Source organism: Odocoileus virginianus, chromosome 4 (assembly GCF_023699985.2).
Source record: "Odocoileus virginianus isolate 20LAN1187 ecotype Illinois chromosome 4, Ovbor_1.2, whole genome shotgun sequence".
Taxonomy (NCBI): Eukaryota; Metazoa; Chordata; class Mammalia; order Artiodactyla; family Cervidae; genus Odocoileus; species Odocoileus virginianus.
In genome coordinates, this window is record NC_069677.1 from 39,140,289 (window position 1) to 39,157,628 (window position 17,340).

Here is a 17,340-nt window from a genome sequence, read left to right on the forward strand (position 1 = left end):
TCCCCCTGTTTTTGGTCATTAAAAAAAAAAACTAGTTTACATATCAATTAAAGTGTGGAGAATTATATTGAAAGAAGGAATATATAAACATTTTGAATCTGGTTTCTTAATAATTTTTTTAAATTTACTCATTATTAAGGATACAAGCTCCTTATAGATAGTAAGCAAAACTTTTATGAAAATGCTTGACAACAGAGGTAACTGATTTGTTCTGTTCCAGTATATTCAAACCAAAACTTATGCTTCTCTAATAAAATTGGTGGAAAATTCTATGCAACTTATCTTACAGAAAGCTATGAAACAATTAAATTTAATCATCTTGGGATATGACTCTTTCCACCACCCCTCACCCTCACCCTCTCTGCTCCTGCTCTTTCTTCATTTTTAAAAGTACTTTCCCCAATTCTTGACAATAAAGTAGGAGAGCTGAAATACCATATTCTGGGTTGAGTGGTGAGATCTGTCCTTGCTCAAAAATTCTCTCTGTTTTAACCTGAAACAATATATGATTTAGTATGAAAAGGGTTAGAAATATTCCAGTTAGTATTCATTTTGTGTAGAAAACTAAGGAATTTCTTAAATTAGTTTATGGAAAAACAAGTTCTAAAACAGTATGTGTTTATCAGGTACTTATTTTCCACATTTAGATTGATCTGAATTGCACTTGTTGATCTCGTGGGCTAATAAACCTGAGCCTAAAATGCATTTTTGTGTCAGATATTATACAAAAAGTGTGTCTCTCTTGATAACTTTCTAATTAAATGCTTACAAAGATATTATAGTTATCCTTATAACTGTAATTAAATTAAATTACAGTTTTAATTATAATAAATCAATCTATTTTATATTTTAATTATTTTTAAAATCTAGTAACTAATCATTTCAGAATCAAGTGCTCTGGGTATGTAGTTTAAGGGAGGAAAAAAAAAAAAGCCAGGATTCAGTGTCTTTGAATGACTCAGTCTACCTGGCTTTTAGTTTCTTTACTTATTAGATGAAGGAGTGGGTGTAAGGTCCCTATCTTCTCTGAAATTCAAAGATTTCTAGCTAGCTAAGGCAAATTTACTGGTTCAGAAAATGGGGAGTTTTGTCTACTAACATCTTTACATGTGCATGCAACTGTTGAGATGTAGTATATGCATATTTTTAATCAAATGATATAAGAAAATCTGCTATGTTTTAATATTCACAAAATTAATGAAGGATAGCAAAAGATGAGGCATGTGTATGGAGCTTGGGAGTATAGCAATCACCCTCTCAGATCGCTGAAAATATACCTATGGGAGCACAGTGGCAGAGGGTGTCCTTCCCACACCAGAATGTCACGTCTTGTTATACGGGACTAACTATTGCTGCATGTTGCTGGAAGAACAGTACCCAATAGTGATCAGTGAAATATTTAACACATCATATGAATACTGATCAATCTGAATGGGCTCCTGCCACTAGGGAGCTGGGTCCTGGAAGCCCTTGCTGGCCAACTGTTCATGCTTTGGTTGCTGGCTGGTGGGCTGTCTGAAGCGCCTTTTGGGAGGAGGCCGGGGCGGCAGGAGGACATTCAGGGTAGTTGGGGCAAAGGCTATTTATGAATGATGATAGAAATATTTCGTGATTTTGATAACTAACCGCTGTGGCTGTTTTTGTGTGTAATGGCTGTATGTCACGGCGATACAGAGGGCATAAAGAACGGCACCTGAGAGATATGCAGGGCCCTGAATTTTCGTCAAGCTCCAGAGCAGTCTGTCCTTTCAGACTTTAGGCTTCCCTGGTGCTGAGCAGATCCACCTGCAGTGCAGGAGACAGAGGAGACTCAGGTTCGATCCCTGGGTCGGGAACATCCCCTGGAGTAGGAAATTGCAACCCACTCCAGTATTCTTGCCTGGAAAATCCCATGGACAGAGCAGCCTGGTGGGCTCCGGTCCCTGGAGCTGCAGAGTCAGACGTGACCGAGCACACACACGAGGACTGTTCTTTCAGAAACTCTGCCTCATATGTTCTGAAGTTTCAGCAGAACCTTTTTTTGTTCTTTCTAGTACTTTATCAATTCCATCACAGCCTCAAGATCCACCTTCCCACACACAAACAAACAAACAAACAAACAAATGAAAACAAAGAGAAACTGCCTAGGATTTGGGACCAGAAATAACTGCTTTAGAACAGGCTTTACTACTTATTAGCAGAAATGCTTCAAGTTTGAGCCATGCAGTTCATCTCTCTGAGCCTTCTGTATCAGTGTAATGCGTGTACCCCTTCCAGCCTTACTAGGGGCAGCTGAAAGGATCAGTGCTCACATGCATGACATGTTTAGCACTGTGCATGTGAAGGAAGGCATGTGGAAGGATCTAGAGGTGGAAAAGCTCTCTTTATCATTGGATGCAGAAGTATTCTGTTTTGACTATGAAGGAATACCAGTAAAATACTCTCCTGCCATCCCCTGAACCCAGTTTCTTTGGTAGAGATACATCAAGTATCTAGAAATACCTGGAAGGATGCTTGCTGTGTTTTTGGTGCTGTCTTGGACACCAAAGCATGCCACCAAAATGAAAGGACTTGCCTCCTCTGCACCCAGGTCTTGCCATCGTTTTGTAGGTAGATAAGTGCTCGGTTAAGACCATTCACCACTTCATTTTTCATTTAAAGTATTTTGGAGCAAATCACATGGTCCCTCTGGGGCTTCTATATCCTCATTTTCAGAATAAGAATAATGCTATTTATCTCAGGGTTATCTACCTCTATCTATTTCTTAGGGTTGTTATCATAATTAAAAGGAGACCACATGTTTTCCATGCTTTAGGGAAAACCTATAAATAGATAGATATGTAAATGCTTTGTAGTGGTATTCTCCGATTGTAAAAATTTTACAATTTCTGTATGTCTTTGTATTCTGTCCCACCTTCCCGGCCTCCGCCTGCCTCCCCTGTACATAGTTACTAATCAATGAAAGTTGGCACTTCACTCAGATGGTAAAGAATCTGCCTCTAATGCAGAAGACCAGCGTTTGATCCCTGGGTTGGAAGATCCCCAGGAGAAGGGAATGGCAACCCACTTCAGTATTCTTGCCGGGAAAATCCTAAGCACAGAGGAGCCTGGCAGGCTACAGTCCATGGGGTCGCAAAGAGTGGGACAAGACTGAGCAACTAACACTTTGATTTTCACTTATCCAAATAAATTGGATACTTATTAAATTTTATTGGAAATAAATTATTAGTCTATTTTACTGCCTTTTAGAAGAAAATATATATATTTAAAATCCTTGACAAAAATGCAGAAAACATACAGGACCATATACATCAGAATCAAAAGATAAATACTGGCTTTATCATTCTCAGGGTCTAAATTCCTCTCAGTTCAATTCTTAGAGAAGTACGTTTGCTCTGTCAGGCCACTAGAGCACTATTTCACTTTCTATTTTTCTCTTATGAATAAGTTAGTTTAACATAAGGCTGAAATAAGTAGTATAGGGTTTCTCTCTGACTATGTGTTTGAAAATTACATTTGGAGTCTTAGATTATAATTTTGAAAAGAAGATGACAGCCACAGGAGGTGAGATGGAGGAAATGATATTACCCTGTGATCTTTGGAATGTCCATTTCATTGGGTACTTTGCATTTTGGGTACTTTGCATTTTGGGTACTTTGCATTCACATTGACAGCTCATTTGAATTGCCATAGAAATCACTTGGCAATTATACTAGTATAAAACTGGCGATAAATTATACCTTTGTTTGATTTTCCTATACTTTAAATATTATTTTTAGTTATTTATATATTTCAATTTCAGATGTTTGGCTTTGTGTTAATCTACAACGGAAACTCTGTTTTACTTACATTTCTGTGCTTTATTCATTCTTTTTTTATTTTCTTCATTTTAAAATGTCTTCACTTTCTTCATTTAAAGTGTTTACTTGTTACAGTATTCCAAAGAACTGGGAAAAAGACTGAGGTCTTTTCCCAAGTTCTCATGTGTATATTGATGTGAAAATCACGTAAGTCTTTTGCCCTTCGTCTTTCCTTTGCTTTCAACAAGTGTTTCTTGTGTTAGATTTCTTCTGTGGTAAACCTTTCATCCTTAAAAACTGTGTATATTCTTTATTGAAGATACTGTAACCTAAGAAAGCACGATATATCCCCTTTAAACAAGTAACCTAAGAAAGCATGGTATATCCCCTTTAAAGAAGCAACATGATGTTTTTAAAGCTATAACATTTGTGTTTCCTGGTAGAGCTTCTATTGGGTTAACCAAAAAGTTCATTCGGATTTTTACATACGATCTTACAGAAAAACCTAATCAAACTTTTGGGCCAATCCAGTAATTCACTGACATTTTCACCAGTGAGTCTTGTCATAAATTGTCACAAATAACTAAACATTTGTAGTTCTTTTCATTAATATTCTTCGGAGTTCAGACTGCTGATGGTCCCATGTTAATAGAAACCAGTTTATTTCTAAGTACACTACCTTTCTGTTACTCAGAGATTCACATTTGAGTATTTATTTTCTTTGTCATTAATGCTATAAAAATATAAGAGACTAGATTTTTTTGGCAGGAAATTGCTTAAATTTTAGTTATTAAAGTAAAATTTAGGAATCTTGTTTTGCAGTCAGTAGAAATAAGTGAAAAGGAAGTATCTATTTTGCTAAGATTTGGTAGTAAGTAGTATTTAGCTTTCTTGGGAAAAAAAACATTCTGGTTTATAACCTTGATTCTTAAAATTTAATTGAGGTAAATGAAGAAAACTCAGTGTTATAAAGATATTCATTACCAAGGCTTTTACTCAAGGTATAGTTACATGATAAGCAAAAATTACTTAGTATAAATGTTAATTTCTCAAAGGATAGATTGCAATAAAGATACCTATACGGAAGTAATTTTTTTGTTTTTGTTTCAATTTTGCTCCCAGTTCCAACTGCCTGATCAGAGAACTTGGGTAAGTTTTCTATTTATATTTTTGACTAAAATAATGTAGCATTAAAAGGAAAACAACTAATATTATAAATTGCCTTAGAGAGATTTCTGAGCCCTTTTCCTTTAAATGATAGAGCTTTAGCAGATAGATTTTCATCTTTGTCAAGCTGCAAGATACTTTCAGTTTTAGTTGGACATTTAGTGTCTATAAATTATTTACAGAAAGTTTATTCTCTAAATCTAACCCATTCCATAGTAATTGTACCTTGATGTAGAACTCTTTCTGAGTACTTGGGAGCATCTGTTAATAGGGATTTCAAGATGGATCACTAAGTGGAAACAATAATTATTTGGGGGAGCCTGTACCAGCATGTTAAAGATGTTTATGATAAGGCCTTAAAAAAGGATAAAACCTGAACTTATATGTAGACGCAAGTTGACATTGTAATTCACATCCATATAACCCAGGGCAGAACTTGGTTCTGGCTGTGTGGATTCACAAGACTAAATGTTTAAAAATCTTTATCTATCTAAAGAATATATCTTTTAGCATTGGGTCCCACTTCTTCAGGCTTCCTGGTGGCTCAGCAGTATAAAATCTGCCTGCCGGTGCAGGAGACGTGGGTTCTATCCCTGAGTCTGGACGATCCCCTGGAAAAGAAGTGGCAACCCACTCCAAAATATTCCTGCCTGGGAAATCCCATGGACAGAGGAACCTGGTGGGCTATAGTCCATGGTGTCTCAAAGAGTCAGACATGACTTAGTGACTCAACAACACCAACAACCCGCTTCCTCAACTTTCATTTTAAATTGTTAAAAATTTTTATTTGAGTATAGTTGATTTATAGTGTTGTTAGTTTCAGATGTACAGCATAGTGAATCAGATATACAAACATATATATCCACTCTTTGTTTTTAGATTATTTTCTCATATAGGCCCTTATAGAGTGTTTAGAGTTCCTTGTGCTATACAATAGGTTCTTATTATTTATTTTATATAGTAGTATGTATATGTCAATCCCAATTTCCCTGTTTATCCTTCCCCTCAACTTTCAATTAATATTTCCAGATATAGTAAGTTGACATCGCTAGGAGACAGCTTTATTTTTTATTCAAGATACAAGGAATACTATTTATTTATGTTTCACCCCTAAATAAACCTTGAGACAATGAAAATGTATAAATAAATACATGTATTACAAATAACATGTATTACAGAATTTCCTCTAAGTGTATATGTTTCTACTCTTTTATTCTCCTCTTCACTCAGAATTATACTGATTTTAAAGTATGAATGAAATCTTGAAATATAGTTCAACTTTTCCTTAGTCACCATAATATTAAATATAAATTATTTTAAATTAGAACACTTTGGCACTTACCTATTTCCTCTATCTGATGTTAGTTTTCCTTTACCAGAAATTCTTCCATTTATTTCTTCTGTGGAATATGTAAGGAATTGTGGATTTTTCTCAGCCTATCAACTTTTAAGGTTTAAGTTCACTTATTTCCACAGTATAAGAGCAAAGAGACAGAGACTTCCTTGTTAGGTAAAATTGTGTAGTAGACAGCATTGTTCTTTGGTTATCCTGTCTTATTATTTCTAGTGTTTTTCGCTCTTCCTTCCCTGGCAAGAGTTTGTCTTAAATATCGTGCTGCGTTGTCTTCGTTCTTTCTAATGTTGACTTTTACTTGCTGGTAGCTTTGCTGCTAGCTGCTTCGAGAATAAGGTGTTGTCTCCTATGCAAATGGCCAGTGCTGCTACAACTTGCAAAGACAGTTCAGATTTTAAGTTAAATGCCTTTTCCTGATAATGCAATGGTATAGCAACTGCCATGACAATGCTTTGGAAACACTCCCACTCTTTGAATCCCAGATTTTGCAGAGCAGTAATTTATATTTTTATTATAAAATGGATATTAGTGGAAAGTATTAAATATTAAATTTTATAATTTTTAGTGGTTGAAAGCTATAATTTTATAATCATGACTGCAGAATATGATACATGGAATGAGACAACCATAAAGTATGAATATTTATTTCTCCCTCAAATGGCCATGATTTTAAGATTTCCCAAGATTATCAAGTGAATAAATATAGAAAACTACCAAATCTACAAACTTTCCCATCATAAGTTATTTATGAAAAGTTAGTTGTTTTATGATAAAGGCATGTGTACTCTAATTTGTGAAACATTAGGTCACATAATTCATGGTGCCATTGGACATATCATTTTGTATAATCAGATTGTCACTTTAATAGTTTTAATGAGAAACTTCTTTATGTCATCAGTTTTTGGCTGCCTGATAAAAAAAATGTTAAGCTAACTGCTTCAGACCCAGTTGATGTTATCTTGCCTGCTGAAATGTTTTTACAAAAATGAACTATTTGACAAGGGAGATAGTTACATTTTTGGTAGAAGCTAGGGAATTGTGTCTAAATACTAGTTTGCGTCAGTTTAAAGTTAATAGCCTCTTGGGAACTGAAAGGGGGGGAAATGACTTCCTTTTCCAGACATCTGGCTGCAGATACCATCAACAACTATAATATATGTAAATAAAAATCACTGTTCTATAGGAAAAAAAACCTGTCATTTACTGATTGGAGATTACTCAATGACATTGATGGGATATAGGGCAATATCTTTCTAAAAATATGATCTGATTTTTGCCTCCCCTTTTCCCCTTATTTTCAGCAAATTTCCTATTCATTGTAGTACATGTTGTCCCCTTCCTTTTTATTTTCATAATTGAAAATAATTTGTAGCTAAATTGTTTCATTTATCTCAGTTCATCCTGATTTTTTAAAATACAAAGTCAGACTTTAAAGTGAATGTCAAAACTTACTACATAATAGAAAATGAATGTTTTTCTAAGAGGAGTATCACGTGAGTCAGTCTAGATAGCTAGAGGAAGTTGAGGTTTTGACCAATACCCTAGATAAAGCTCTTCTTAATCCCAAGATATGGAGTAGGACTGATTGTTGATCACAGAATGGCTAAACTACCCCAACTAGCAGATGCCTAAGTCACTTATTCTTTTTTAAATTAACTTTATTGGAGTATAGTTGATTTACAATGTTGTGTTAGTTTCAGGTGTATAGCAAAGTGAATCAGTTATACATATACATGTATCTACTCTTTTTTAGATTCTTTTCCCATATAGGTCATTAAAGAGTAATGAGTAGAGTTCCTTGTGCTATACAGTAGGTTGGTATTACTTATATCTTTTATACATAGTAGTGTGTATTTGTCCAAGTTACTTCTATCTGTCCTGATGGAGAAATTTATTCTTTTTTCAGCTTATGTTAAGTACGTGAGAGCAAATGTTAGGAAGATGAAAGAGAGGATTCAGTGATGGCTTTTATGTTGCTAGCTGGAAAGAAAGTGGGTGGGTGTGTGTCCGCATGTGTGGTGTTAACAGTTACTCTCAGCTCACTTCCCATCTTTCTCCTCTGCTTCTTCCCCACTCCAATTTAATCTTCTTTTCGTTTGACACCAGAAGCCAGAGGTGGAGGTGGCTTGTAGAAGAGGCACCTGCGTAACCACTATTCTTTTTCTTGTTATCCTTAAGAATATTGTTACTTAGTCAAGTCCATAATATGTTTTTTTATTTCTTGATGCTTTCCCAAGTTGAAACAGTTTGAGGTAAAGTAATCACAGTGATCTTTCTTCAAAAGGAGCTATTAGTAGCTCCTAAAGCAAGACACATTTCTCAACAGCCAATTGCTGTTAAATAACTTGAAGGACTTACAGTTTATATGTGCTCGAGATAAAAGCCGAGAATAATAGCAGTCATGAGTAAGCTATTTTCCATATAAAAGGAAAGTGTTTCTGTAAGATGTATTGCCACAGGAATCTGTGTGTCAGCAAGGCGGACACTCAAATGATTTAAAACCACTAGATAATGAAACTTTACTCAAATATTAAATGTACATAAATAAAACATTTATAATCATCACCCTCGCACTTACTATTCTTCCCCATAAATGTATGCGATCATGACCCTTACCCTTGCTTGTTACTGTTAATCAGCTTGAAGGCTAGAGGTCATTTCTCACTCAGACAATTTATTCCATGGAGGGTGGGTTATCAAAATGATTTTCTGAGAAGAACAATTAGAAGGAATAAATGCAAATAAAATAGTATCATAAAATATTTCTGGATTGATTTTTAATAAATAAAATCCAAAGTAATATGAAAATGCTAATGCTCTGGCTAGAGGGGAATAATGACCACATTCTGTAGGGACAGAGTTTTCGCCAACCTCTCTGAGCAGCATCATCATTCCATATCTCTGCCCTGTGATCAGTATGTGTCAGAATCCTTCATAGTGACAAATGTGCTGTCCACTTGCATCTGTGGAGAATGTTTTAGCAGCTGAGTGATTATGAATCAAGCCTCTGAGCTTACAGCCCCTACCGCCTCCCAGTGCATTCACATTTGTCGTCTGACAAGTAAATGTATCTTGACTTTCCTCTGAGACTTTTTTTGCACCGTGTTTGATGAAAGACATTTGGCAAATTGGCAGTGGTACCCTGTACGTTGCAATTTGTAGCTTGCATTAGGAGTCCGGGCATGAAATGAGAGGGCAGACTCGAGGATAAAGGGAAAAGAAAGAAAGCTAACTACAATATGAATAGTCATTTGAAAAATCAAGCATGCAACATTCCCTTTGTAAGAAGAGAATCATGTTTAGGCCATTCACTTTAAGATTTTGCTCTAGTTTTAGAAGTCAGTAGTATTCTGTCCAGCCATGTGTCCATGCAATATAAATTTTATTAATTATCTTTTTGAGTACAAATTGTTGCCTTTTATTTTTAACCTGAGCTCAAAATAAATTAGGCCTCCAACTCTGTCTTGCCATCTTATCAGCAGAAGTATCATTTTCTTGAGTTGATCAGTTGCTTGAATGTACAGTTTTTACCATTTTTAATCCTTGCATGAAGTCTTCTGGTCTACCGCCCTAGCCTTTGGAGAAACATACAGAGTGTATACAAAATACAAACACCTTTTAAATGGCTTTCTGAGTTCTCCAGTGGCTGAGTGCCCTGAGAACCAAATAAACAATGGATGAGTTGATTTTACAAGATGGCCTGGGAGTTTGCTTTTTCTACTCACAAATTCAGTAGTAAGCAGCTTCCAAATAAAATGTGAGCATGGAAGAAACATTTTAGGAGGCTTGAAAGAAAGGAGAGTCTGTCTAACTATAGACAGTAAGAATCAAGCTAATTTTGAAAGTAAATACCACCTTCTGATTATGACTCTGTCAAATATGTGTGCAGATAGACAAAAAGTTGGAGATTATAAGCACAATAAATTAGGTTATTTGAGGAGAAGAACTAGGCAGGATACTTTTTCTATGAGAATACTGCCCCTGGAGTGTGGTCATGCCAATGTAATAGGAAGTTATGATGATATATCATGAAGTGTCATTTCAACTCAGTCCTTTTTCAGGACAAACTAATATTTTACCAAAATTCTTTGTGTGTGATCCCACTTAAAAATCTAGTATATCGATATTAATTTAACATAAAGTACATCTTACACACTTAATTTTTTCTTTCTGCATTACATACATTTGGCTACAGCCGTTAACTTTGGAACACTTGATGTTTTCCATGCTTTTAGTTTTTCTCATGGGACTTCCTAGTTCCTATGGTTTTTATTACTTAGGCAAGGCATACAGAATCTTTTCCTATAATTTCCAGTTTACTATTTTTACTGTATATTTTAGTTGGTCAGCTTGCAGGCCAAGAAGATGGTGGACTCATGTCCCAAAGAACCATCTTGCCAGATTTAGAATTCAGACTTCTTTTGTTCTAAAAGGGGAGGGGTAGAGTCAAACATCTCCTGGTTCTGGTCAGCCTCCGGAGAAGATGTGTTAATTTCTTCCTTCCTGCAGTCTTTCACAGGTGGACCTAGTGAATAGCATGATACTAATGCTGTCTCTTAATTTAATAAAATCTGTAACTTGGTTTTGCTATCTCACGTATCTCATTGCTCTGTTGTATATCAAATTATTGCAAAGTGATCTAAGTGATCTGAAAAATTCATGTGACATTGTGTACGCTTGGTTCTACCTTTGTTATCTTTAAAGTCAATGAATTCTCTCATTTGTTTAATATTGGGACACTATAATCTCTTTCTACAGCCCCTGCATTCAGGAGATTTGATGCTTCCCTTTTATCAATAATGATTTCTTAGTTTGCTAGAGATGATTGCAGCAGAAAAGATCCCTGCCCTGTTCTTCATGGTCTTATGCTTTTGCCTTTCAGATGTCGGCTATTGAAAACATGGCGGAGAAGTTGGAGAGCTTCAGTGCCCTGAAACCAGAGGCCAGTGACCTTCTACAGTCGGTTCCCTCCATGTTCAACTTCAGAGCTCCTCCCAACGCCCTGCCAGAGAACCTTCTGCGGAAAGGAAAGGAACGCTATACCTGCAGGTAACTGCAAAGTTAATCATGATTGGCTTCCCAAAAATCTCCCCTCCGATTTCAAAAGGCCATGCTGTTTGTTTTGGAAATTATTCTTGATTGGATAATTAATAGCAACCATGATAGATTTCAAGCACTTCAACGTACTCTTTATTTAGTGAGATACAAAAATAGTGGTTTAAAAGATTATTATTCAATGAAAATTTTAACACAGGCTGTTTGGTTGTGATAAATGAGGTTGGAAATGGTCCAAATGCTATCTGTTTCACTTTGATATTTATGAATTTTCTTTCACAGTTAATTATTTTCATCCAAAGGTATAATACTACTGTCCTCAAGCATACATTTATTAATTGTCATGGTATTTAACAATAAGGCTCTTAATGAAGGACAAATAAGGTCAATAAGTGAGAAAAGTAGTTAATAAGTGCCTTCTTACTCATCAGTAGTATAGTAAAGCTTTTATTTGTTTCTGTTTTCTTTTTTTAAAATAAATCATGCTTATCATTTTTGAATTGTCTCAGAAATTTGTGGCATCTGACTCAGACATATCAATTTATCTGCTATTTGGAAAATGTGTTCCTTTCTTTCCAGAAAAGCTTTTACAGGAACATACCTTGATGGATGAGGTCTTAGAATCTTGTCTGATCTGATACCACTCAATGTACAGAGTTGTCACTGTGGCTAACATGTAAAATGAGTTAAAACATTTGAATCTGTTTATATCAACCCAGAACCACAGCCTCCTGTCATTTTTTTTATCTTCATGTCTGGTTTAGTTTTGCAAATGTAAAGATACAGAGTTAATAAAAGAGGTACATGGAGGGGGTCATCAAAACTCAAGTCTATTTTCATAAACTGCTTGCTTACGCATGAGCAAATTCAACCGGACTGGGTCTCATAAGGCAGCCTTTATTTATAGAGTTATTTATATCTGTAGAATGACTTTGTTGCAAATTTTAAATAACAAAGACATGTGAGTTCCATGCAAGATTAATTAAGTCAGAAATAAGCTTCTGGCTTCTAAGCAGCTTGAGTGAAATATAGGCAATTGTGCTGACTTTTGTCTTATAAATATCTTTTCATAACAGATACTGTGGTAAGATTTTTCCAAGATCTGCGAACCTAACACGGCACTTGAGAACCCACACAGGAGAGCAGCCTTATAGGTTTGACAATGATTTTTACTAAATACCTTGATAACTGTTGCAGTTAATTGGACTTATTGCCACAATTTTAAAAGAGGCTACTTTTGTGCATGTCTGAGCATATGTCTGTTCAATTTTGATCCAAGGAAGAATTAACTATTGGCTGGGATTGAAATTTAGAAGAGTCCTAATTTCTTGAATTGTCTTCTTATATCTAATTTAAAAGTTCTAGTAGTGTCTAAAATAGAAGAAACTTTTAAGAACTGTTAGTCATTTTTAAAATTAAGTGTTCCCTCTCCTCAATGATTCATGCTATTTTAATTGACAATAATCATAACCTTGTAGTCTCCCTTTTCCAAGCCTTAAATCTCTGCTAAGAATTAACAACCCAGATATATCTTAGTTTTCCCAGTACAGCTAAGTCAATGTCTACAAGTCTTGATAGGATGTTTAAAGAATAAATTTTACCTTGAGAGGAGGAAGAAAAGGAGTAGAACAGATAAAATAGAACATATTATAAGAAGGGAGCAGTTCCATCAACAATTTCTCAAGTGCTTCTTAGCCTATTCTCTTAAGTGTCAAAATCAGCCATATGACACATGGAACTATGTTTAATTTTAATATTATTCTTTACAAATTAATGATCATAATCACCATCTCCCTTCCAGTTTTAAAATATCATCTGTGTTGTTCAATGTGCAATGCCTTGCACACAGTATCAGATAACTCATGAATATTTCTTCAAAGAATGAATGTTAGTTATTTTAAGTAATACTGTAATTTTATTTTACTTTGAAATTCTTATGGGTTGCATATGTGTAAAATTATTTTTGTCTGAATGTTTACTTTTTTAATTAAAATAAATAATTTATCAGCTTTCAAATACTTCTTTATATACAAGTATAAGAAAGTGGGAAGACCAATGTTCATTTGAAGATAGTTGAAACTTTAGGAGAAAACTAAAGAGACTTAAATTCAGATAATAATAAAGTATTTTCTTAAATCCTTTGCTTTCCTACATGTTCTGTAAATTGCAAATCATAAGTAATATTTCCACTTTGTGTGTGACAGATTGCATTGGCTATCATAGGTCTCAGAGAGATATAAATGTGGGAAGTGTTAGATGATTTCCCTTTTTGAGAAAATGTCATATCCAAGGAATTCTGCTTAAATGGAAGGAAAGAGTTCCACACTTATATTTTGTTATGGCCAAGGGTCTGGTATGCAGCTATGATATCATGCTCATTTTTCTCTTTTTTTGTACCTGAATTCAGTAGACTTATTCTGCCCCATAAGTAGTGCTATTATTATATATGTATTTTTAAAAACGCAAACCAGAATTTTGCATAGCTGAGGATCTTAAACAATTATTTGTTCAGCTCCTCTGTTTCACAAGTGAAAAAATTCAGATCCACATATGCTAACTGCCTTCTGTAACTGTTGTCGCCTAGTTGCTAACTTGTGTCTGACTCCTTGCGAATGCATGGACTGTAGCCTGCCAGGCTCCTCTGTCCATGGGATTTTCCAGGCAAGAATACTGGAGTGGGTTACCATTTCCTTCTCCAGGGGATCTTCCTGACCCAGGGAACAAACCTGTGTCTCTTGCATTCTATAAAATCTGATATTAATAGACCCCAAATTAAAACACAAATCTAGAACTCTGGGTTTTTATCTCATACCATGATCTCAAAGGCTCCCACACCCCCTGTGTTTACCAGGATGGCTTAATCGCAGCTCATGAGTGTGTTATGTACTTCTTAGAATTTCTGAAACTTAGGATCTGATTTGAGGGTTTCTCCCTGGTGGCTCAGACTGTAAAGAATCCACCTGCAATGTGGGAGACCTGGGTTCAGTCCCTGGGTTGGGAAGTTCCCTTGGAGAAGGGAATGGCTACCTACTCCAGTATTCTGGCCTGGAGAATTCCATGGACAGAGGCTACAGCCCATGGGGTTGCAAAGGATCGGTCACGACTGATCAACTTTCACTTCTCTAAATACCTACTAATTTACTGAAGTAGAATGGAATGATTATAATTTAGGAGCACTCAAACTATTGGTCAAGATGTTAACAGAAGAAAGATAGAAAATAACAAATGCTTTTTGGTTAGAACTTCCTTACTGACTGAGTTTATTCATGTTAAAGTCGATGCTATTTATTAGATTTAAGCTTCTATGCATGCAAGCAGTTTGAAGCATGTCAAAGACAAAATGTTTCTTCCTAAAAAAAAAAATGTTTCTTCCTTGTGATTTCTGTAGAAATTATTTTAAGTGAAAATTATTCTAAAAAGTTTAATGAGAGTTTAAGTTTTTTTCTATCAGTGTTTTTTAGGTTATTCTGTTTAGGACAACACAACTGGCCTCATTGTACCATGGTTCTCATTGCAGTGAACCTTGGAAATTCAAAGAAGGCCCATATATATATTTTTTTCAAAATCAGAGGCTTAATTATCAATGCGGGATCTTATCCATTTTTAAATTAATACTATTAATTTAAATTTGATGGACCTCATGATGCCAGAACAGTTTTCTAGGGGGAAATTAAATCAGCCCTTGAGTTGGTTTGCTGATACTATGCCAAAGTAACTAGTTTAACAAATTTATGTTCCCCACTGGACTAACTAGATTTCTGGCATCATGTGGAGACAGCCGTAGAAAACTTTCAGTGGAACAGGGTACTTTCTCATGTTGAGCCCTCGAACTGGTGTATCTGCATTCAGAAGTGGGAGAAGAAGTGCCCTTCACACATGGGAGAATGAGTTAAGGATTTTTTGGTTGCTAAGTTAGAAATTTTCACTCAAAAGTCATCTAAAGAAAGGTGATTTTTCCTTTTAAGCAACACACACACACACAGATCATATAAACAGCTAGCACAATCTTTCCTTTAAAAGGCCAGAGGGAAAATTTTTGTCAATTACCACTCTTCTTCCTTACCATAAGAGCTGGTGGGAAGTGGGGTGGGATGATGAATTACTTTTTTAGTTTTTGACTGAAGGAGGACTTCAATAATTTATGATTTTTGATCATAAATATCATGGAAAGCAGAAACAATTAGTCAGTCAATAGTATGTGCTTTCTTGAGAAAAACTTGAAGCACAGTTTAGAAAAATAGAAATGGAAAACTGGGAGAAATTAAGAATATTGTGCGGGGATGGGTCAACAAAGACCTTGTGCTTTTATTCAAAAAAGAGAATTTAGCACCCTTTCTTTTGTAAAGACTTAAAGGTTAACACACAAAAAAAATAAAAATAAAAAATAAAGGTTAACACAGTAAAGGCTTTGTGGGCTCCCAGTCACTACAGATTATGAAAATCAGTATCTTTGCCATCAGACTAAACTGTTCACATTGCCTCAGTTTTAAAAGTTGGGAAACTTTATTGTTATTTTGCAGAAGATAACAGAATTTCCTTTAGGATTAGCAATTGAGAAAGTGAGTTTACTAAGAAATTACTTAATCAGGCTCTGAAATTTTGAATTAAAAAAAATGATCTTTTTACTTTATTTAAAGAATACTTGAATCTGTTTCCTGTTTGTTTACAGAAGATTTACTTGTTCTAAGTGGAAGATAAAACTGCTACCATTTCTTAATGTCTTTAATTTTTTCAGCTTTGCTTGAAATACTAGAACTGATTACCTCGGTAAACTTGTGAGCAATCAAATTATCAGTATTTTATTATGATTTTTCATGAAGTCATAAAAATCTTTAATGCAATCAAAGTCATTTACCAGAATTGAAATCTTGGCAATGTGGATAGTAATCTTTCCTGCGATGTTGTTTTATGGGTGATAATTTTGGAGATCTGGTTTGCTTGTCTTGAGAAATTTCTTTTGATTTGCTTGCAAATATTTGCTCTGTGTTTGCTTTTCAGATGCAAGTACTGTGACAGGTCCTTCAGCATATCTTCTAACCTGCAGCGGCATGTTCGCAACATCCACAATAAAGAGAAGCCCTTTAAGTGTCACTTATGTGATAGGTGTTTTGGTCAACAAACCAACTTAGACAGACACCTCAAGAAGCACGAGAATGGGAACATGTCTGGTAGGTCATTGACTGTCTTCTGAGGAGATGCTTGGCTTATTCTTCTTCTTTTAAAAGACAGTTGTGATTGCTCATCTCTCATTCCCCTTTGACACAAAAATCAGATCCTATTGTGAAAATTTGTAGCACTTTTCCCTTGAGATTTTTGAATGAAGTGAACTGTTGAGCTTTATTTGGACCGTTTTATTTTCTGGATGCGTCTCAATGGGCAATCTCGAGCACATAGAACCATAGCTGGAACTCAAAGGAGACTGATGAATCATGATTTTCTAAATCGCAGGGAACAATCTTTGACCCTGTTGGCACAGAATGTGGCCACTGGCCTGGCTGGGATGACCAGAGTGACGCCCCACGCTCTCAGCATTAACCTAGAAACCACAGCTGCTTTTGCAAAAGGCCTGCAGTTCAGAAAACTCCTCTAGGGGACCTGTTTTAGATATGAGAGATAAAAGACAGTCAACCTGATCAGAGTAGCCTGTAGCAAATGATGGTGTGTGATTTTGGTCACAAATTCTTATGCAAAATTAATTTAAAATGGCAAAAAAAAAAAAAACTGGCCTTCCTTTAACCCAGGCCTACTAATGCACAGTTAGCAGAAAACGTGGTGATTTTCTTGCCTTTGACTTCTAACGTGTGTGTGTGTATACTCAGTGACTCAGTCGTGTCCAGCTCTTTGTGACCCCATGGACTGTAGCCCACAAGTCTCCTCTGTCCATGAAATTTTCCAGGCAAGAATACTGGAGCGGCTTGCCATTTCCCACCCCAGGGGATCTTCCTGATTCAGAGATTGAACTTGCATCTGTTGCATCTCCCGCAT

At 35.5% G+C, this 17,340-nt stretch overlaps 1 protein-coding gene across 10 annotated transcripts in view; it reads left to right on the plus strand.

The window, feature by feature from the left end:
* Positions 1–17,340, plus strand: part of MECOM (MDS1 and EVI1 complex locus) — a 607,989-nt gene that overhangs the window by 578,087 nt on the left and 12,562 nt on the right. For 7 of the 10 annotated variants that reach the window (XM_070466460.1, XM_070466455.1, XM_070466456.1 and 4 more), the window contains 4 exons: positions 4,902–4,928; positions 11,183–11,349; positions 12,432–12,509; positions 16,354–16,523. In XM_070466460.1, the coding sequence (XP_070322561.1) occupies positions 4,902–4,928; positions 11,183–11,349; positions 12,432–12,509; positions 16,354–16,523 (442 nt within the window). The remainder of the gene's footprint in view (positions 1–4,901; positions 4,929–11,182; positions 11,350–12,431; positions 12,510–16,353; positions 16,524–17,340) is intronic. The other 3 variants (XM_070466457.1, XM_070466458.1, XM_070466462.1) reach the window with 1 other exon arrangement.